At 40.4% G+C, this 23,483-nt stretch overlaps 1 protein-coding gene across 2 annotated transcripts in view; it reads right to left on the reverse strand.

Annotated features, from left to right (window-relative positions):
• Positions 1-217: 217 nt before the first annotated feature.
• The window catches only part of wdr17 (WD repeat domain 17), a gene marked incomplete at both ends in the record, with an annotated part of 31,745 nt that continues 8,479 nt past the window's right edge, over positions 218-23,483 (reverse strand). The window contains 19 exons of one of the 2 annotated variants that reach the window (XM_079219649.1): positions 218-337; positions 436-524; positions 1,123-1,190; positions 1,453-1,551; positions 5,016-5,117; positions 5,256-5,358; positions 5,874-6,015; positions 6,137-6,248; positions 6,824-6,963; positions 8,537-8,636; positions 9,407-9,495; positions 9,680-9,812; positions 11,486-11,550; positions 12,205-12,360; positions 15,364-15,489; positions 16,888-17,018; positions 17,104-17,253; positions 20,042-20,128; positions 23,044-23,159. In XM_079219649.1, coding sequence (XP_079075775.1) covers positions 218-337; positions 436-524; positions 1,123-1,190; positions 1,453-1,551; positions 5,016-5,117; positions 5,256-5,358; positions 5,874-6,015; positions 6,137-6,248; positions 6,824-6,963; positions 8,537-8,636; positions 9,407-9,495; positions 9,680-9,812; positions 11,486-11,550; positions 12,205-12,360; positions 15,364-15,489; positions 16,888-17,018; positions 17,104-17,253; positions 20,042-20,128; positions 23,044-23,159 — 2,128 coding nt within the window. Of the gene's footprint in view, positions 338-435; positions 534-1,122; positions 1,191-1,452; positions 1,552-5,015; positions 5,118-5,255; positions 5,359-5,873; positions 6,016-6,136; positions 6,249-6,823; positions 6,964-8,536; positions 8,637-9,406; positions 9,496-9,679; positions 9,813-11,485; positions 11,551-12,204; positions 12,361-15,363; positions 15,490-16,887; positions 17,019-17,103; positions 17,254-20,041; positions 20,129-23,043; positions 23,160-23,483 lie in introns of both variants that reach the window. The other variant, XM_079219648.1, reaches the window with a different exon arrangement.

Genomic DNA, 23,483 nt, shown 5'->3' on the forward strand with positions numbered 1-23,483 from the left:
GTTTTTTGGGGCTATTCAAATAAATTGAATTGAAAAATGTAATTAAATTGTTAGTGAAGCACACAAACAATATTTTTATCTCCGTTTGAATTTTTCTTCTTCTACCAATCTATTAACCTCTCACTTGGAATGTCCACTGTGTGTGTGTGTGTGTGTGTGTGTGTGCGTGTGTGTGTGTGTGTGTGTGTGTGTGTGTGTGTGTGTGTGTGTGTGTGTGTTAGAAGGGGTTGATGCGGAGTCCTGTTCCCAGAGGAGAGAAAGGATTGACTTCTGCCCACATTAATGCATCATTAAGAGAGATCGCTGATTTATCATCCTCCAGCAAAAACACTGGACCCTGCACATTAAAAAAAAGGAAAACAATGAGAAAACTCACAAGTCAACAAGACACGTTAGTGTAAATACAAACAAACCAATAAATATAGAAGCACACACCTGTATTCTGTGTCCAGTGAAACACGACAGTTGAACATCTGAGTGGCTTGGCAGATTGGAGCCTGTCACATAATCAGCACCACACAGGACTAAACCATCTAAGAGAGACAAAGGAACATGTTTTGCTGGTTAACCATTACACATAATCAAGTTTGACAGATTAGAAAGTCCATAATTATTAAGGAGTTGAGCAAGAGTTCTACCTCCTCTTCATTAATGTAACCAGTTTTCATCAAATTTAAAGAGCTTCTTACGCACGGTAGCCAATCACTAACACGCACACTCTTTATCAGCCTAACCTGCTGTTCCTGCCTCCAGCATATGCAGCCTATACCTACATCTGGGGCTCATTTTGCTGATCCCAAAATGTACCTTTTATGATCAGTACTTTATTTAATGTAATCTAACTGTTTTAATTGTATTTAAAAAAGGTACCATGTTTACAGTTTAAAAACATACATTTCACCATGTGATGCACCATAACAGATTATAGCTTGAATCTAATGTGCATCGGCAGTCCCTTTGGCAGGTCAAAACAAAGAGAACACAATAACAAACAGTACAGAGTAAACACATCAAACAAAGTCATACAAGAAAGAACACACATACACACAATATAAAGCTACACACAATAATAAAAGGTCCATAAACTCCCCTGATGAAGTTTGGTTAAACATTTATTTATACCAGGGTGTGTTGGTTGGATTCTCCTGTTGAGGCAGCTGAATTCCTCTCTTTGACACTCTGATGAAGGACTGTTGAAAACAGACGGACAGAGATACAATTATGAAGCTATATACCAGACATGCAATGTAGAGGTATTACAGTGATTACAACAGTCACTATTAATGGACCTCTGCTGGCAAATTTAAACATAGTCGTATGAACATAGATGTATATCTATCATCAGTGTGAGAGTGTGAGTGTTTTGTTTATTGTACTTCACAGTGTTATTGATAACATAATGGTTAGTAATACCATTTTCTTTGTATTTGTGTGCGTCTCTGTGTAACCTACTTGCTGTTACTTTGTGTGCAGGCCCGCCAGGCATCCAGCTCCACAGACAGCTGCTCAATCTTCAGAGGAACACACACTTCTCTCCGTTTCAACAGCTGACTGAGAAAAGAAAAACATGGTTAGACTGACTTCAATTTTGAAGGTTTAAATTCATCAAATTTATACCTGATTATGGCAATTATCAAAATAAAGAAATAAGGAATGAGCTGTACATCAGGACAAATTATCACTGCTAAACAGAGAGCACATTGCTGTATACCCCAGTGTAGGAGCCATTAGTTATGTCTGTATTATATGTCTGAATGTGGAGCCATCTCAGGTTGATTACGGGTGGCCGTGTGTAGTTGTGTGGCAGGTAGTTTATATATGGGGCACAGGTGCAACTGACAGAGGTAATGATGCATGGGTCACGGGGAGATTGCATGTTTTTTACCGCAAACAAGACACTCCAGAGGGAGACCAGGAAACTAATAGATAGCAAGTTGTATTGTCAGTTGTGAACTGTAATTAAACAGGAACCTCACCGAAAGACACTGGGTACATCCTAAGTCTCTAAATTGCATCCCCGTTTCCCTCACTTGGGTCCTTTCCTTGCGTCTTAGTCCCTCCCACCAAGGATGCATGGAGTGGCGCAAGGAAACCAAGCGAGGAGAAAAGACGCGAGGAAATATGTTTTAAGAGACATCCTTTCCTCTGAAGCGTCACGTGAAGCGACGTCGGTTTATGATGACTGCGGCCGACTGACAGCTGATCACAGCTGATCAGCTGTCAGTCGCTTTAAAAGCTGACGGAGTTTTGTCCAGAGAGTTTTTAAGCGAACATTCCAATAAAAATGCAACAACAGATCAAATCTTTGAAGACAGTTGTTTGTGGTCCTTTTGTTGTTCAGACCTACAATGAACATATTTTAACCAGATGGTGAATAAGAAAACAGATATAATATATAGCTTGAGTTTAATCTGTGATTGTCTTCACTCTGGTATGAAACTCCAGCCATCAGTCCGCTCAGCTGCAGCGTCCAAACAGATGAACAGTGAGGGGGCGTGTCCAGCGTTAAAACACATCCTGGAAGCTTGCGCTCGAGGCTCCTCGATCATGGCTCCTTCGATTTCCCTCCTCGCTCCTCGATCCTCGCTCCTCAGAGCAGAATAAGAGCTTTGGGGCGGCCATCAAGCCAGAAGAATTCGGGGCGGTCTTTCTTACGATGCACACACTAACACTGTCAGGCTGCGGTCGAATAGTCCATTTTGGTTAGGAACCTTCCTAGCTGAGTGAAATGACCCGGAAGTACCTAAGTGGCCGCCATGATAAGTGCCGGTCGAATTGTCCAAACGTAAAGGAAAGGAGCTTCAATGCTTCCTAACTTAGCTCCTTTAGCATAGGAACCACTGGACCTGCCTTTGCGAAAAGAAAGGAGATAATGCTGACCCACAATTCCTTGCGGCGGCAACATTTAAAGTGACGTATCATTCGGCCGTTCACGAGGATAGACGATCATGAAGACAAATGCAGATCATGTAAAGAACCGTTGCTATAATTTGGAAATACTTTCAATAATCTGTTAAACCGACTGGCAAACTATATGAGACACACATCGTTAGTGTGATAACGTATTTAATTCAGCATGTTTGAAACTGAATAGCTTTGTACTCACTGTGATTTCACTTTCATATTCCTTCGTTCATTGTTGTTAATAAAGTAATACTATGAACCGGGTTGTTTATGTCATCTGCATGACACTGTAAGAAGACGGACGAAGTATTTAAGATGCGCTTTATTGTGGTCCGAGATGGACTAGCATTGTAGTTTCACCGCTGCAGATAGACCGACATCACTAACATGTGCCTGCCGTCGCGTCATAACTACGTCGCTTAGTGAAAGTGGAGTCGGATTTGCCAAGTTTCTCCTAACTCCTCATGAATTCTCCTTCCCATCTTTCCTTAACCCCGTGATGTTTTCCACAGAGGTTAAGGAAAAGTGCTTAAGGTTAGACATTAGGAGGTAATTATTTGACTTTTCGACCGCAGGTTTGTCGTGAGAGGTTGAGGGCAGTAGGTAAGTTTGGGGTACCCTGTACATGTGTGCAAACATGTAGGTACTTTGTGTCTAGAAACATTAGGTAATTGGTAGGTGCTCCCTCTGTATTTGTTTTGATCGATCATTTTTTAGAGAAGCTTGTGAAGCCATTTTGTTTGTTTCCTTTCCAGAGGTAGTTAGCCAGGCCTAGTCTTGGTTTCTTAATTTCTATTTGTTTGGCATGACCACAAACTGTCCCAATCTCTCCCCCTTAATGGAGAACCTTTTTGTTTTGTTAACCTCCAGCAGTGAATACATATTGTTTAATAACATTACTCCTATTTTTGACTTTCTTTCACTTTTTCTTTGTCTGGAATCTCTTTGAAATCTGTCTGGAATCTCTTTGTAAAAGCCAGTAAGGAACAGGATCTTCTCCCGCAGCCAGCCGAGTGGCTAGTCACAGAAATCAGTCACTACCCAGTTATTTTTTGAAAAACCCTCCTGTAGCAAATCTTAACATACTCATTACCTATTTTACCTTGCTACATTATGATCAATGTATAGTTAAAGAATGGTGATTTCAGTTCAAGAGTTAAATAAGAAGCCCAGGACTCATAGTTAGAACGTTACCAAACAGAACAACCACCCACCGTGTTGTAATGAATGGTAAAATAACTAAATAAAAGCTATATATTCAGTGTTTTTGAAGCAGAGAGTTAGAAGCATTTAAGTTGAAGGGGACAACTACACGGTTAGAGTTGTTCCTAATCACTTAAAGTATTAAGTGATTAGGAACAACTACAAAATGACCATTTGTATTGTATATACATACCCTGTGTTACCTTAAATTCTTGAAAAAACAAACAAAAAAAAACTGGAGGATTTGAAAATGACCGTGAATTCAGTAAATTAATTGCAGGAAAGGAAGGCCACCTTTAACTAGAGTAAAACCATTAAAAAATATTCATTCATAAACTCTCTCACAACTCGTGCAGTATAATTTAAGACTTGTTTATTCAGTTGTATCCTCAGTGCTTCTCATACACCTGCATCTTCACCAGAATCTTACCATTTAAAACCCTTCCGCCTATCTCATGTTTGGCCAGGCACACTAAGACTGTAGTAGCAGAAGTGTTTAATAGTTTTGGCAACGTTTTTATTATTATTCTTTCACTGTGGAGGTATGCAAGAAAAATTATGTTTTCTTCGAGAATTAAAAGTAACGTGGGGTGTATTATTGATATAGAGGTGTGGGTGAAGAATGCCTTTGATGATATTTAAGTTGTCATGATGACTACTGGCTGGGCACATATCAGATAAACAGTATAATCGTAGTCATCTGATTAGTTCTCCGCCCCTTAGAATACATAACTATAAATTAGCACCAGCCTTGCTAAACCATAAATCAGACAGGAAAGAATTGTTTTTTTACACCACACTTTTTTGGTACATGCAAAACCCCACAGAAACAACAGTATTTCAAAAGTCAAAGCCATGTTAAACAAATAATTATTAACACATATGCACACACATAGTTGTGTGTTTACCTGGTGTATTCGTAGAGTGCAGGTACGATGCTAGAGTACTGTCTCCTGATGGCCAGCAGACCTCCAATGTAACCACACAGGATCAACAGCTCACTACGGGCTCTACACACACACACACACACACACACACACACACACACACACACACACACACACAGATCAAGTCTGACAATGTATAGGCAACAGCATTGGTGAATGTAATTGAAATAAATATTATTAATACTAAGTTATAGCTCTTACCCAGTCAACTTGGCCATGATGAGGCAGTCAGTTCTGATGTAACTCATCAGGTCCAGGATTGGTTGAACAATATCCACTGTCCAATCAGGTTGATTCAGCTGTTCTGGTGAGGAGGAAATTCAAACAGTTTTTGATTGATCATTGCTTTATTAAGACAGAAATTTAGATTCCTTTTTTCAGTTTCACAATGCCTTCAATGCACAGTTAAGTATTAATAAGTTATTGTTATGATTGGATATGCTTGATTCTTTTGAAGATCTGATGAATGTTTTGATTGTAATTCATTGTATTTTATATCAAATTAATTAGCGAGTGCAGATTTTTAGGGTTTTCATAGAGATTGGTTTGGAAACTGGTCATTCACTTGTTACTGCACCAGTATGTACAACTACAATGGAATGGCTCATTGTATCTACGTATTCAGTATAATATTGATTGCGAACAGTATTGGCAGAAAAATGACACACCAACTGATGGCATGTCAGAATCTAACTTTTACAACAATCAACATGTAAATAGTGCCAACTGTTTCATATTAAAAGGTAATGTGTGCCATAATATTGTTATTATAGGTGGGTATCCACAAACAGATACACACTGTAACTCAGTAGCCAATACCTTTAACATGATCTAGCCCTATCCAAAGGGCGTTCTCGGGTTCAGAGCTCAGCAGGTGGAATTTTACTGCTGAAAACAAATCTCCTTCACACATGGCTGCTTCTGCCAGGGCCTTACATTCCTCTAATGAAGGGAGACCGCACTTGAATGACAAACAACACATAATTGTAGTCACTATAATCATCACAATGTTTATATCCTCAACATCAAACATGGAGCATCCATTCCATTTCATCTTTTCATCTTAATGATTGCCTACTCACACTTTCATGAAATTGGTTAATTTCAGTGACATTTCCTGGGTAAAATGCACACAGCTTAGCCAATAGAATGTGGTTGTCAGGAATCATTCGCAGTAGGTCAGCTGAGAGCTCCCTAAATGTAAAAACGGTAGAGATAACAGTTCTGCTTTGCATGGGCTACACCTAATCCACGTAGGTGTGTTGTTGTTCACTGCAGTCCAAGTACTATCAGCACAAGTGGTGCCCTCTAACTCTAGATGCCTGCTAATCTACAGTCACAGATAACACAGTTATAAATGTGAAGGTGAATTTTGGCTGATTTATTTAGGTTCAAGCTGAAAATAGGTTTGCCGTCACTGGGCTCCACCTGTGCTCAAAGAAATAGGGTTGCATAGCCTTTAAGACCAGGGACAAGTGTCATGATGCAAAGTCTAAAATATCCTGTAAATTTATATTTTCAGTTGGCTTAACACCAAACCAAATATGGTTCAATTAGCTAACTGGTTATGAGCAACATGGGGTTTGCAACATGAAAACTTCAATCAATTCTATTTAAAAAAGGGAAAAAGCTCAAATAAATACATTCTAAAAAGGAGCAATTAGCACTAAGTAGCTAAACCCGGACCAGTGTAATTTTGGATTACTTTCAAAGTATACAGAAGAATAATATATGTTACACTAACTGAACATGCATGGATTGAGACGTACCATGTAGTTGTCGTCATGTATTTCCTGGCCAAGAGTTCAAGACAGTAGGCAGTGCTCTGATTAGCTGCCTCTCCTAGGACAATACCCACACATGCTGCCAACTCCAGCTCATTACCTCGGATAAGACTCGACATGGCTAACTAAAAGCATAAAACACACACATATACTACATCCACATTTCAGCCACATTTTTCAAATCAGTATATATTGTATAATCAATAAATATATTATATGAGATATATATATATATATATATATATATATATATATATATATATATATATATATATATATATATATATATATATATATACACACACACACTCACCAAAAGGATTATTAGGAACACCATACTAATACTGTGTTTGACCCCCTTTCGCCTTCATAACTGCCTTAATTCTACGTGGCATTGATTCAACAAGGTGCTGAAAGCATTCTTTAGAAATGTTGGCCCATATTGATCAGAGAGAGAAAATATCCATTCGTCTAGCAGCATCTGTGCCCTTTAGTTTGTCCGGAGCTGGTAATCTCTTGCAGTTGATGGAGATTTGTGGGATGCACATCCAGGGCACGAAGGTCCCGTTCCACCACATCCCAAAGATGCTCTATTGGGTTGAGATCTGGTGACTGTGGGAGCCATTTTAGTACAGTGAACTCATTGTCATGTTCAAGAAACCAATTAGAAATGATTTGAGCTTTGTGACATGGTGCATTATCCTGCTGGAAGTACCCATCAGAGGATGGGTACATGGTGGCCATAAAGGGATGGACATGGTCAGAAACAATGCTCAGGTAGGCCATGGCATTTAAACGATGCCCAATTGGCACTAATGGGCCTAAAGTGTGGCAAGAAAACATCCCCCACACCATTACAACCACCACCACCAGCCTGCACAGTGGTAAAAAGGCATTATGGATCCATGTTCTCTTTCTGTTTACGCCAAATTCTGCCTCAACCATCTGAATGTCTCAACAGAAATCGAGACTCATCAGACCAGGCAACATTTTTCCGGTCTTCAACTGTCCAATTTTGGTGAGCTCTTGCAAATTGTAGCCTCTTTTTTCTATTTGTAGTGGAGATGAGTGGTACCCGGTGGGGTCTTCTGCTGTTGTAGCCCATCCGCCTCAAGGTTGTGCGTGTTGTGGCTTCACAAATGCTTTGCTGCATACCTCGGTTGTAACGATTGGTTATATCAGTCAAAGTTGCTCTTCCATCAGCTTGAATCAGTCGGCCCATTCTCCTCTGACCTCTAGCATCAACAAGGCATTTTCGCCCACAGGACTGCCGCCTACTGGATGTTTTTCCCTTTTCACACCATTCTTTGTAAACCCTAGAAATGGTTGTGCGTGAACATCCCAGTAACTGAGCAGATTGTGAAATACTCAGACCGGCCCGTCTGGCACCAACAACCATGCCACGCTCAAAATTGCTTAAATCACCTTTCTTTCCCATTCTGACATTCAGTTTGGAGTTCAGGAGATTGTATTGACTAGGACCACACCCCTAAATGCATTGAAGCAACTGCCATGTGATTGGTTGATTAGATAATTGCATTAATGAGAAATTGAACAGGTGTTCCTAATAATCCTTTAGGTGATAGTATATGTATGTATATGAATATGCAGGCAAGACATATGCAACTGCATGGTATTCTTGCACAATGTGTATACAAAGTAATGCAAATACACTGTGATATGCACAGACGTTGGTACCTTGATGTTGTCAACAGATAGGTGGCAGCATGCTGCCCGGACAGAGCCTCCGTCCTCGAAGTACCACTCAGCTAGTTCCTTACATACCTTATGGAGGAGACTGGACAGAAAAAGAGCAAATCTCTTTGGTCACAATCCCTGGATTGTGATCAAAAATGCCTCATCTCAGATATATTCTAGGTATAATTTCAGGGAACAGTTAAATCAACCGACAATACTAGCAAGTAAGCCACGGTTATTTTGTAAAAAAATCTGAGTGAATAATAGTTTCTAGGTATGATGCTCTTTTTGGATACTTTAATCGGAGGATCCGTTTCTCCACTGACTTTTCATTCAGATTATTTACAATAAAACACACTTAATATTAACATAAAAATATTCATTTTGATCCACTTACGGTGGATGGGGATATAAACAGTGTATTTATCATGTGCGTACTGTGTGTGAATGTTGTATGAATGTTAGTTAGTTCTGGTGGGAACCTTAGCCACTGCCATCAGTGTGTGAATGGGTGTGAATGGGTGAATAATGACGTAGTGTTAAAATGCTTTGAGTGGTCTAGAAAAGATCTATACAAGTACGGTCCATTTACCATACAGGTACATACATGAAATAAGGCCTTTGTATTAAACTCATCCTAAGCATTTAGGAGCAGTTGTCTGCTGTAAAGCACCCAGGGAGCAACAAGGGGTTCAGTGTCTCGAGTAAAACCAGGCAGACAGTGGCAACCAGGGGATCTCTGTGTGTGTGTCTGTATCTGTGTGTGTGTGTGTGTGTGTGTGTGTGTGTGTGTGTGTGTGTGTGTGTGTGTGTGTGTGTGTGTGTGTGTGTGTGTGTGTGTGTGTGTGTGTGTGTGTGTGTGTGTTTTACCTCTGGTATTGTAGTCTGTTATCCACATCATTAGTTGTGTGGTTAACTGGGGAGCTTTGAGGTGCACGAATGTTCCCTTCACATGCTCCCTAAAAATATAGAACATTATTAATTATTATCTTTTATCATTTCTAAATGACTATTCAAGTATTTCCTCACCTCTTCTGTCTTTGTCTCCCATTACTTATTTACCAACTGTAAACCAAGATCTACCATTTATCATCCAGCCCTAAAGAAAACTACTATTTCCTGTCATCCTCTCCCTCTGTGTACCTGTGCTATTATTAAGGCCTTTAGCAGTTGTCCACGGCCGGTGAAGAAAGTTACAAGTTGTTTTATGTCTCCTGTGGCGATGCAGTATGGGATAGCATCATCATTATCCTCAGCCATCAGCTGGTCAGCTCTCCTGTGACAAAAAGCATATTAAAATGACATGTATAAATAACATAAGCAAAGTGCAACACTTGTATAACTTTGTTTGTATTTACATTCAAATGTGTCAAATTAAGATGGCAAAATGAATAACCCCAGTTAAATTTAAGGTGTAAGAATGTGACAAAATCAACAACGGCAACTTGCTGAAAGGAAGAGTTCAGGGGTTTGGAAATAGGGTTGTATGAGGTACTTATCCAGTTTGAGGAAGCAGAAAGGAGTACCAGCACGGGAGCAAAGCAAAGTACTGAAGGGGCCAGCAGCATAACATATTTTAAACGACCTAAAAGAAAGGCTCATCTATATTTAGCAATTTTTCAAATTACAGCCCTTTCTGACAGTAAATGTAAAGTGAAACTTATCTATGCCATCTTCAAAGCCACGAGACTCTATTTGTAGCAACAGTTTAGATGAGTTTCATTTCTAGTTATATTCTCTAGTCTAGCGTATACTTAAACGGATAGTGATTTTTTTAATTGATTTTTTTAGCAAGACCTTTCTTTTAGGTGGCTATAATACGTGTTTCTGCTGGCCCCATGAAGTACATTGCTTAGCTTCCACGCTGGTACCCCGGTCTGTTTCTCCAAGCTGACTATCTGTAAAGTAACCCCACTTCAAGACATCCGAACTATCCATTTAACAAACACTCCTGGGACAAATAATAGTTCATGTGGACAGCGACAGCATTGGTCTCTGAAACTGTTATACATCATTTGCAATACACATATTCTCTGTTACCTTTACTTTAACATGTATTTATATATTATCATTCATAATCTAAATTGTCTAAACATGCATGCATATTTTACCTTGCCACACAAGACCTCTGTTACTGTAAAAGTTATTTAGATAAATAGTGTCCTAAGGGAACGTTTTGTCCTAACAACAGATTTAGGTGGAATTTGGTTCTCACAGAATTATGACTTTTGGAAAATCGAGTAAAAACCAAAAACAACTGAATTAACAGGCCTACATGAAGCATGCAGGGGGTGGACACGGTGGACCTTTATCACAGAAGACATTTTGACATGTAAAAGCAGGAAAACACAGTAGTAATGAACAACATTAATCATAGCTGCATTAGGTGTGCCAGTTTCAAGGTCCTGGGATTGAACATGCTGGCTTACTGGTTTACTGGAACACCGAGTGAAACAGAGCCATCGTTAGTGTTATTATTAACACCTGTCAAAAGTTCTACTGTTTAAAGGTCTATTAAAGCAACAACTATAAATCTTAATTCAAGTAAAAACAACAGCTATGTAATACATACTGAGTTACTGAGCGACTGAGTTTTTTCCCACCTTCTGGCAACTCAGATTGCAGACCCAGAAATCCCTATAATGTTGAATCAACATGTCTCTGACATGCAGAGTTGATGGTCGTGCAGTATGTATGCAAAATGATTGATTGTATTGCATTGATACTGTAAAAGTGTTGCTCTTATATTGGCCACCTCTGTTCATCTGCATTAGTTTTGTGGCATTACGCCATGTTACATACACTGGAACAGTACCACAACTTATTGAGCAAACATTTTTAACAATCATTCTAACAGCTCACAGTGAAAAACTTGCATTGGGACATTATTGTGTTTATTTTGTGTTGTTTAGTGGAAACTCTGAAACAATACACTTCAACATGGATTACCTCTGCATGAGTTTCTTCCAATACTTCATGGAGACTCCTGGTGCCACAGATAATGCTTTCTCCCACTGGAAGAGAGATAACCTTCCATTAGCTCCAGTAATGTTGCAATATTATCATTTTCTGTATCGTTTTTTCACAATATAAATAGAATCATCACTGTGGCTGTGACTAAATATACTTCAAGTAAAGTCAAACTTACTGGTTTGTCAGAATATCTTGATGATGCCCAAATGTCACTCAAACTACTCTATCCCTAGCTTATTAAATCTCTGCAGCTGCTGCAGACCCGTTTGCCCCTGCATGAATTCTCCACGTTATCAGAAGTCCTCCATTCTTACGGTTACATGCCATCGCTTTTGAACTTCTTTCACCTACAGTTTCCACTTACAGGTTCTTCCAAAGCATTTGATAATGGCGTAGACAAAATGGAGGGACCGATATCAGTTACAACAGATGGAAAACTTTGCTTGGGTGAGGATTTTTCTTTTACTCCAACAAACTTGAATTTGCATTTGACATGGAATAAAACAATAATATGGAACTAATGTGGAACCAGCCAGTGATTAAAGAACATGTTGCTAAATATAAAAATGGTTGAAGTTACAAACAGGATCAGAGCAACACAATTAACTAATCAAGTCTCACTAGGTCTGGCTTTCTTGAGAGAGAAATGACTGCACAGATACTCACACCTGCATGTACACACGCTTACTGCATACCTGTCCCAGCTCCACCATTAATTCACAGTATCGTTGAATTTGTCCCAGTCTCAGATGGATGTCTGCTGCTTCTATCAGCCTCTCCTCTTTACTGGGAGCTCCAATACCTCCTCCAAATTTAGACATCTTGACTATAGTGAGCTCCTGGGCTTCAGACTGAGAAAAAATAGAAGAATTGAAGAGAAACAAAAGTGACATAGAATACATGTTTGGGATCCAAATATCTGCTTTTTAAAACATCTTAAATGGACTGCTGTTGACTAGAACAGAAGAAAATGAAAACTGTAAACCATCTTTTTGACGGGATCACGAACCAGCCGCAACGCCAAATCGAGCCAAATATGTAAAGTGAGGGCAGGGCGGCCCCCACTTCCTACCCCACTACTTTTGGCGCACAAACCCATCTGTTGATCTCCACACCTGTAAAGTTGCATCTTGCACATTTGTGATTATTGCTATCATGGTGGCAAAAATTTGTCCACAGACAAATCCAGGACCCAGTGGCGGGCCGTGCATTTTCTACCTAGGCCTTCTGTGTCTGATATCGTTACATCAGTGGTTCTCAAACTGTGCTAAAATATATATATAGCTTTTTAAATTTTTTTAAATTTTTAAAAAACAGCATCACCCCCCCACCCTCTAGTGGGGTTTTTAAATATATAAATATATATCGTCTTTAAAATATATAATCCTTTATTGATCCCACAGTAGGGAAATTAATATCTGCATTTTACCCATCCTTAGTAATTAAGGGGCAGTGTGCTGCTGTGTGCTGATGTGAAGCCACCGCTACCTTGTGGTTTCAGGACGACCATTCTCTCCATGAACATGATAACTTTACATAGTACAAAAGTACAAAGTACACAGACATAAAACGTCATTAATAAATAGATGGAGAAATGCCTGTACTTTCGTGGAAATGCTTAGTTGCGCCGTTAACAGGTTACGCTGCGCATGTGTGACTTGACAATTCTTGGCGTTTTGCTAAAAGCCTCCGTGAGATTTCCGTGAGATCGTCTTTTCTGCTGTTGCGTCTCTCAAAACAGAATACAGATCTAAACTCAACATTGAGAATGAATTGAGAGCGGCTGTATCAAATCTACAACCCCGTCTTTAAAATATTTGTAGAGGAAAGCAGCTCATTGCAGCCGCTAATACTGATACAACGTGATGGCTCACACATCTGCACTCATTTTGTTTTGCACAGGTTGAACGTCATTGTTATTATCTTGAAAATATATTCAGTGCAAAACAGGTTATTTGCAGCCACAATAAGTCTACGTTTTTGACAAATATTAGTTATTTCTTTGCACAGATAGAACTTTATTTGCAATGTTATACCAAAGTGATTGCAGATGTTATTAGTTTTTGTCTGATGGAGCAATCTGGTTTACTTGAAAGGGATTTCAATTTTCACAAAAAGTTGGACCATTTTGTTACAATTTTGTTGGGGCCCGAACATTTTTCTTCCTCCAAAGTGGGGCCTGACAGAAAAAGTTTGAGAACCACTGCGTTACATAAATACGCGCATGACGGGTCGCTGCGTAATTAACAGACCACATCAAGAATAACAAATTCACAAGAACCAATCACATTTAGTTATAAAAAAACATGACAAAACGAACCAACAAAACTAAAACATTGCACACTCAAGCCATCAGAGGGAACGATATTCATTATTTAATAAAAACAACACTTTTGGTGGCGGGGTTGGCTCAGCTGCAGAGAGAATTGAGCGTGCCGGGATGAGGTGTAATCAGCCTCAGCTGATGTGTGTGTGTCTCTCCCCGTTAAAACAGGAGTAGCGTCTTAGGAATGGGAAAATGCACTGTCAAGCGGAAATATTAGTATCATCACCGTCAAACATGCCCATAACCCTCCGTGAGAAAGGCGTCCTCAGTAAATCCGCCACCAAGTTTCTCCTCTTCAGCCATTGAGTGTTAAAAAAAACTAACAATGTCTTAACTTCTGACTACTACTGAATTCTGGTAGCTTTCTGTGGACACAAATCATGCCGGCCTACTGACCAATCACAGCGCATGTTAATGGTCACGCTGGCCCACTGACCAATCCAGTCCAGTGTCCGCATGCAGGCGCTGGTACGTCAAAGAATACGCCAAGCATGTCAAACCAAAGATCTGATTGGTTGAAATCCATGACAATCACGACAACGTCCCCATGTACTTTAATCTGCAAAGCCTACCTAGAAGGCCTCGGGCCGCTCTTCTTCCATAGAGACATAGGAGGTGAAATCTGATTGGATAAAAGCTCTCCTTAAAAAAGCTGCACTGGAAGCAGCGCTGCAGGCTGGAAGCAGAGCAACGGAGGAAGACAGGAGCTGTGCAATGAGAAAATAAGCTAATAGGGAATTCATTATAATACATGTAGTGTATTTGCGAAAAACAATTAACTTATAAAATAGCTACTTTCTTGATTCTGTTTAGGCCAGCAGAGAAGGCTTAGCAGGCCCTGACGACCCACCACTGAGTGACATCATACATGAGCATATGTGTTGATGATGTGGTGATCACAAAGACAATAAAATCCTCCCCAACCAGAATGCCTGGATGAATGGAGAAGTGATGGCCCTAGCTGCCTTTTAGTCAGGTGATAAGGAAGTATACAGCATCGCCAGAGCAAGACTGCCAGCTGGCATTATAGAGGCAAAGCAGAGACATCGAGACTGAAGATAACCCTCAACACCATAATTGGTATTCTACTCTGCTGTGTGCTCAGCCCCCTCCCGTTCTGTACACCCACGACTGCAACTCTTTTATGAAGTTTGCAGATGACACTACTGTCATCGGCCAGATTTCAAACAACAATGAGACTTCATCCAGAGAGGAAATCAACAATCTTCAAAGTGGTGCTCAGAGAACAAACTACTGCTCAGCGTCAATAAAAACAAGGAGCCGATTGTTGATTTTAGAAAAAAGGAGGCATAGAGACACCCCCCTTTCTACATGAGTGGAGCTGAGGGGGAGCAAGTGAACGGTTTGAGGTTCCCCAGAATCAGCACCACACAAACCTTCACATGGTCATCACACATCTCCATCCTGGTTAAGCTATGACATTTGGGCGGAAAAAAGACTGTGTTGTAGAATAACAATAAAGAAACCTTAATCTTGAACAGTGACTTGCACGATCAGAGCTACTCACCGTTTTAAACTTGAGCAGGTGTTTCATGTGCATCACTCCCTTGCTGTAGCTGGCTGGTAGCAGTGAGTCGTCCTGGCCATTAATGACTGACACCAAGTCCCACAGATTGCTACTGCCTCCTGGAGGCTGGCACAGGAGTATGCACAAATATGTTCAGAAACACCACAGATACACATGCAGTATCACACTCAAACAAAGGAAACTAGTAATATATATATATATGTATATATATATATATATATATATATATATATATATATATATATGTATATATATATATACATATATGTATATATATACATATACATATATGTATATATATATATATATATATATATATATATATATATATATATATATATATATATATATATATATATATACATATATGTATATGTGTATATATATATATATATATATATATACAAAAATAATAACAATAACCTATGTACTTTTTTTCTAGTAGTATTTATTGTGTGTAACTATGTAACAAAATATGTGTCTGCATCTTTACGGTTTAAATTGAAACAGAAAATTCTGCTTGTCTTTAACATAAATGACAGGTCAACTTTCTTCTTTAATGTTCTTTTAGTAAAGAGAAGCATTTTCATCAGTGTTTTTCAGTGATTCAGAGTAACTACTGGTTAAAGAGAGAAGGGCCTGCTTTTGTTGACTCACCTTCCAAATTGTATTTAAAAATGTGTCCAATCATATTTAAAGTCAAACTGTTCAAATGCACCTCATGCATGATCAACAAAGATACAACTAGGTTAAAACCTGAATGTGGGTAATTCAAATGAGTAATGTCAGTTAAAATGTCAGTCACCTCTGAATGTTTAATAAAGACAGTTTGTACAGCCTTACAGCTGCTCATCACTAGTACACCAAAAACATGTACTGTGACCGTGTACATGCCTTCGTTACAATAAGTACTCTTCTATTGCTTTGCAATTACATCACTTTATATGTGAAAGTGTTTTTTGAACAAATGCCTGAAATTGCACATTGAGGGCAAAAGAGGTAGACAAAACCATGGACTCAACTTTAGGCACGAATTATGTTTCCTCATTTCCTTCTCTGACTATTTGGTTGATTAATGGGCCGGAGGCTGCATAGTCATGCAGCCTCCGGCCCATTAATCAACCAAATAGTCAAGGTTATTTCTGTTGCTGGCACACTATATATGTTTAACAATTCAGACTTGCAGCTAGATGTTCAGATATAATTACACTGCCTGAATTTATAAACCGATTTTTGGGGGATTTCCAGTTCACGGTAATGTAAAATAGGTAATATCAGCTGGGCTTTTGTCATGAAACTAAGTCCCCTGTAGTGTATAAACATACAGCAGTAATCTGAGGCAAGATCAATTACTAGCTGTGTTGCAAGCTTTGAGATGAACTGCTGAAAATGCAGATATAGCAGAGCGTGGAGACAACTGTGATAAATGACTGTCTACAGACATTTTCAAGGTATCACACTGATGTCATCCCCATTGATAAAAAAGCATTCAGAATGTAATACCAAAAAGCATTCAGAGAACCATCGAAGCTTCTTGGCCATGATGTCAGAGCTCAGTTTATCCAGCTCCTGCTTGATGTCTCGAGACACTTTGCCACAGAGCAGTGGTGGAGAGCCGGGAACCATGGCTGTGTCTGCAGACACACACAACCAGCCTAATTAAATGAGGTATAAGATGGAAACACAATGAAAAAGAAGTGAGCAAGAGGGTGTTCTTACCCGTATTTCCTATGATCTTTTCCCAAGGCTGGTTGGTGAGGATGTTCAGCAGCAGTGGAGCGATGAGGGGTGTGAGGGACCAAAGCCTCACTGTACTGTCTCTGCTACAGCTGGCCATGGTAAACGGGCGACTCTGATGACATGTTAAACCTACAACCACAAACACAGGTTGGCAAATGTCAAAAAATAAATAGTAGGGTAGTATTGCAGTGGTCGAGAGTTAAGGTTCAAAACTCTATGTTAGCAATCATGTAATACCAAAATTCAGTAAAGTAACTGAAGTTCTACATATCCCAATCACCATCTTGGAGGGCTTCAAGAAAAATCAGCAAGTTCCTTAGCAGGTGGTCGGACCTGCCACGGAGCTTAAGCAGCATCACCCTTTATGGGCACCTATCTGCAGCTTCCTTTAGTAGTCTGAGAGAGGGGTTCACGGTCACCCAAACCAGAAAAGTCCTGCTCTATCAAGATTCTGCTGATACCAAAATCTCATCAACAGGCATCAAAGTCAAAACAGGAAGGAAGTGACCAGTGTAGGAGGCAGTTGAGTGGGTCAAGGCTGTGGCATAGCATCCTGATGGGAACTGTGTCAACTGATTGGGCCAGACTCAGGAGAAATGCACAAGCCAAAGCTAAATCGAAAAGGAGGTTCTCGCAGAGGTGGAGGAAGCTAACTACAGAAGAATGTCGGTAACTGCAAGCAGGGGCCCTGGACCCAGTGGTAGCGTACAACTGGCTGAGAGATGTGCTGGGAAGATCTCTGGAAGGCGAAAGCATACCAATACGTCTAAGACTCAAAGTTGCACTGCTGCTTCCCGTTGAACCTAGCGTTGGTTCAACAACCCAGTTGGAGAGAATTTGCTCATGCAAAGGTCCGGAACATCACAATAATGTCTAACTTGCACTATAATTTAGTACACACACACACACACACACATATATTGCTGTAGCCTAGCAGTTGTATCACCGTCTGTTTGTAGTCAAACTGACTGTCAAATCAAAGTTCAATTGAATAATATCTCAACAACATGTATTGCACGTTTTCCAATCGAGCTGGACGAATTATAAATAAGACATGAGACACTTGTTTCAGCTCTATTCCTTCTCTGTTATCGCCACTGTTGGGCAGTGAATTCATGGTTTAGGATTCTGATCATATTGGGCTCTTAGTTTGTATTTTTTAATGTGCCTTAATTTGAGTGGGTTTGATCAAAAGAGTTGTGCTTTGTCTCATAGTGGCGCTTCACATTGCCGCTTTGAAAAATCATGTGAACATATAAGACATACTTCGTTTTGAACTGTCAATGGGAAGAATGAACATATGGGAGTTGGTTGCAGATAGTATTGCAGCTATCACAATCAGGCCAGACATGGACCTGATGTTGGCAACCAAGTAAGAGTTTTTGCTAGAGCTAACTGTCCCCTGGGAAGATTGGATGGAGTATGGGCAAGAAAGATAGAGAGCCAAGTATGCAGATCTGGTTGCTGAATGTTGGTGGAATGGTAGAAGGCCTGCTGTGAGACAATTGAATTGGGCTACAGAGGCCAATCTCTCCATCAGCTCTACATGTAATTACGCCCCGGGCGAGACCCCCCTCCGAGCGCCCCCCCCCCGACCGGGTAAAAACAACAAAAAAAAGTCGGAAAAATATTTCATTTTGAAAAAAGACCGGATACATCCGTCTGTGCGTAGCCTCAAACGTAACATCTTGTTCCTTACGTTACCCCAAAAGTGAAACTTAAAAGTCCGTTACAACTCTGTGTTCTGGATTGAAATCCAGGCAGAGTTACTGAGATCGCCAAAAAAGCTCTGAAAACCTGCCTCCATTTCAACATCCTGTCTTTGTGAAGCAGGTTTTAATGAAGTGACAGATTGCATATAAAGGTTTAAGGTACGGAGTAGAGTCAGTAGACTGGACATAAACAACAGACGTAGGGGCTCGGTCTTTTTCTCCCGTCACCCCGAGACAGACCGGCTCGTAGCAGAGAAACAAGCTCAGGGCTCCACTAATGCAGCGTCATGGTGAGTTGTATCTTTATGCATTTTATAATTGTATTTATGCAGGTCGTATTACATCATATTTATTATGTCATATTTGTTATGTCATATTTATTATGTCATATTTTTCGTCTACACCGTGAAGGCCGGTCCGTGAAAATATTGTCTGACACAAAACCAGTCCGTGGCTCAAAAAAGGTTGGGTACCACTGCATTAGAGTACAGTCCCATAGCCCACAGTGGACCCCCGCTCACAGCGAACCCCCCCGCGCGCACGCCGCCGCACCCACACACAAGACCCGCAGCCGGCACCCCCCCAGCAAGCAGCCGCAGGGGGCGCCAACCCCTCACACAGTGACATGATAGATATTGGAAAACCGCTTCACGGCCCAGATGATTTTTATTTTTTTTTAAAGTGGTCGTGCCGCCCCCCACGTGTCATGAAAAAGTGCCGCCCCGGGCGACTGCCTGGGTCGCCCGTGCCCAAAACCGCCCCTGCCATCAGCCTTAGGACTATTGGGAATTTGTGGGCTGCAAAGAAGATGAGCAGAAGAAGATAAAAAGGCTTCCCATTAGCTGCTGTAGAAGAAGGGTGACATGTGGGATAATGTGTGACCAGCCTTGGCTGGGTTGTCCGGGTGAGGGTGTCTGATGTTAAGATCCAAAGCACCTGTAGAAATCGAGTCCATCACTGACGATGTGTTCAGGTTGCAGCATAAGGTGTATCAAATAACTAACTGCAATATAACATTTATTATAGTGTATGCAGTTTGATTATATAGCAGTTTGTTCGTAATTTGAAGGAACTTTCTTCTGAGTAACGGACAGCTTTTATTGCATTTTAAGTGAACGACCTTCACTTCATCACATACTTGACATCATGTATCTGCCCTATTAAAAGTCTAGCAGGTTGTTCTGTTTCAGGTTGATCTTTCTTACCATAGACATCAGCTCCGTGGTCAAAGACTGCATCTAGACATGTGCCATCTCTCGTGTCCCACACTCTGATTGTATAATCCCAAGAACCTACAAAATAATACAACATTTTACAATTTGAATTCAACAACCTCTGAAGCAAAATCCCATCCCATCAAATACAATCAATTTTATCACTGTATCACATGTATTATATGTATGATACATATGTGTATGTATCATACACATGTCAGTAAAACTACCACTGATCTAAATGCAACAACTATGTCATACATCAACAATAGGAAAGTGTTCAAAGTGTCATTTGTCATTTTAAACAGTAAGGTAACAAATAATAGTTGAGGACCATGTACATTGAGTAACTGTTTACTCAATGTTTTAGAAAGCAGCTAGGTGGACCTAGGACCTCAAGTCAGTGTCCCCGCTGTAGCAAGCTAGGAGCAGCGCTAGAGCTGCTGCTAGCTAGCTGGCTACCTGTACCTGTACCAATGAATTGGGCCAAAGCTGGCTCACATTCGGCCGCATCCAGCCGGAACACAGCCGACACCCGACATTGCAATACATTAGGACTCCCCTGTGGGTCCTTTTGCAAAACAAGTACCTCATGCAGTCGCTCTTTCTTTTCTTTTTCCGCTCTTGGTAAGTGCCTGCATTATTACATTGTTCAAAGATGGTAGGAGATGTCTATTTAACACATTCAGATATACATTACTTGTTTTTGAGAGAAGCTCAATTCCTCCACATGGCCCGTGTATATTCAATGCTACCCGCGCTTAAGCTAGCTAACCTTGTCAGGGGAGTTCAGCACGTTAGCTAGAAAACGTGTCCTGAGGACCCAATAATGCTGTTAGCTGACTAGTCTGTAATAAAAGAACACTTTTGTATTCAAGCCATGATGTTTGAGCACAGACATGTGTAAATGCACGGCATCATATAACTGTTTTAACGAGCCAGCTGGTTTACAAAGGCAAGCAGGGTTGATGTAACGTTAACGAACATTTGCTTGTATAAATTATTACGTAGTGAAACATCTGACTCCAACATATTCAAAAATATGGATAGTATGATGTGTCTGCTGACGACCTTTTTGTTATCCTCCAGCATGGTAGGAATGGTATATCATGGAGTCATAAAGATTCTAAGAGGATTGCTACCTGTAGTGGAGATGGATTCTGGTCAGTCCTCATTTTCCCTGATAACTCTATTCTGACAATAAAAAAGCACAATATTTGTCCTTCATAGACGTCCAACACATTTATTTTGTTTTGACTACAGTATCATCCGAACCATCGATGGTAAAATCCTCTATAAGTACAAACATCCTGCTGCTGTGTTTGGTTGTGACTGGAGCCAGAACAATAAGTAGGACCTTAATCCATCTGCTATCTTTCTCAGTGGGGTGGTCAATATGCATGGTAGAGTTAATAATCAAAATGTATAGTTACGCTCTAGCAGACATGGGCGGTGTCAGATATTATTACATTATATACAGACACGATTTTCAAGACATAAGGAGTGAGAACGGTTTGCAATACTATTGATAGATTTACCATTTATGTTTTGTAAATTGTGAGATCTCACAACAGTTTTTTTTGTCTCTGTTTCTACCAGGCTGCAACCTACGGATTTTTTATTTTTGGACGTGAAGCCATGATGCCAGAGTGACGGTAGTCTTTTTGTGTTCAGTTAGAGTTCTATTTTTTATTTAATTCAACCCTAAGTGCATTCAGTTAATAAAAACATATTTACTGTAACATTTTGGTCTACGGGTCTTATTGTAATGTATTGTTATATAATAATAATAATTCATTCAACCGGACCCGGGCCAACGTGTTTCTTCTGGTGTGCCGGCTTTGGGCCGATGCTGGCCCCGGTTAGTTTCGATTACGGCCCAGTGACTGCAGTGTCGGCCCGCGAAATCGGGCTAGTGTATTCCGCCCGATTCTGGGGCGCCATCCATGCCGCGTCGGAGCCGACTCGGCAACCGGACGCGGGCCGACAGTGTTTCTTCCGGCGTGCCGAACAAAGCCGGATCTGGGCAAGGTCGTTTTGGCTACCTAAACGACTTGTTTTGTATTGCTTGGTTTTGTGTTGCATAGCTTTAAGTTAGTTAGTTCATTTAGTTACCTTTTTTGTGCATCTGTACCTCACAAGTATTTTTTATATATATACTTGTTTTATTGGTTTTAACTTTTTTAGATGTGCTGGACGTCCTGTATTTTAATATTCTGTCAAAGTTATTTATTATAATAAATGTGATACTCTTGAGATAATCCTTGGTCTCATTAAGCCACCCACTGCCACATGGATCCTTTTAAACTGCAAGCTCTTTAGTTGTTTTGAGCAGTGTTAAAGGTGCAGTACAAGTGTAATTTGAACCTGATCAAGGCCTCGTTGCGGCCCGTGGTCACATTCTACATTCATACAAAACGAGCCAGAGCTCTGCCCAAGTCGGGTGTCGAACCGGGGCTGGTCCCACTACCTTCGGTGGCTGTCGGGGAGCTAGCGGAAGTTAGCGGGGAGCTAGCGGAAGTTAGCGGGGAACTAGCGAAGCGCTAGCTGGCTACAGCGGGGAGCTAAAGGGGACACTGACCGACGGTAGCAGCGGCTTGCAACTCGACTTTTACTTGTACGTAGTTAGTTTACCCTGAAATAAGGGAAACTCTGGGTTTTCAGTTATTAGAAAGAGGGGTAGCTTAAACTCTGGGTCATACCATAGTAACTGACTATCATCAGTTGATAGTGACACAACAAGATGTTTCTTTACAGAAGAGCTACTCGCTTCTAGCTTACCTGTGTACAGCTCTCTGATTCAATTCCACAGAACCAGTTGTTACTCCAAATATAAACCTCAAACTCACCACCAGCATGTCACTTTCTCCCAACTGTACTATTTTGTAAGGCAAAATGATGATGTTGTCATGTTACTAAAGAATATAAAAACAAAACAGTTGATATAAATAAGGTCACTGGGAAATCAACAAAAGTATTTCGAGTAACATTACCTGAGATGAGGAGGTAAGGAACCTCTGTGTTCCACATCAAGCCTCTGACCGGAGCTGCATGACCACTCAACACATTGATACAAGCATCCTGTGTGTAGTCCCATATACGAACAGTGCTGCGCGCGCACACACACACACGCACACACACACACACACACACACACACACACACACACACACACACACACACACACACACACACACACACACACACACACACACACACACACAGAGGGGTTTCTCTTTCCATTACAATTACATTCAAATGATTACTTAAAGGCCTGTCTTCCTCATATAAAATGCAGGTATATTTACATCAAGGACTGCAGAATTTGAGTTATCTGAGATAATAATGCAAACAATGTAAAACATTTTCTACATGTCAACTCTAAAAAACCTCTCAACACAAATGTTTCCTGTATTTGTGAACAATGGTACTG

Source organism: Taurulus bubalis, assembly GCF_910589615.1.
Source record: "Taurulus bubalis genome assembly, chromosome: 6".
Lineage (NCBI taxonomy): Eukaryota > Metazoa > Chordata > Actinopteri > Perciformes > Cottidae > Taurulus > Taurulus bubalis.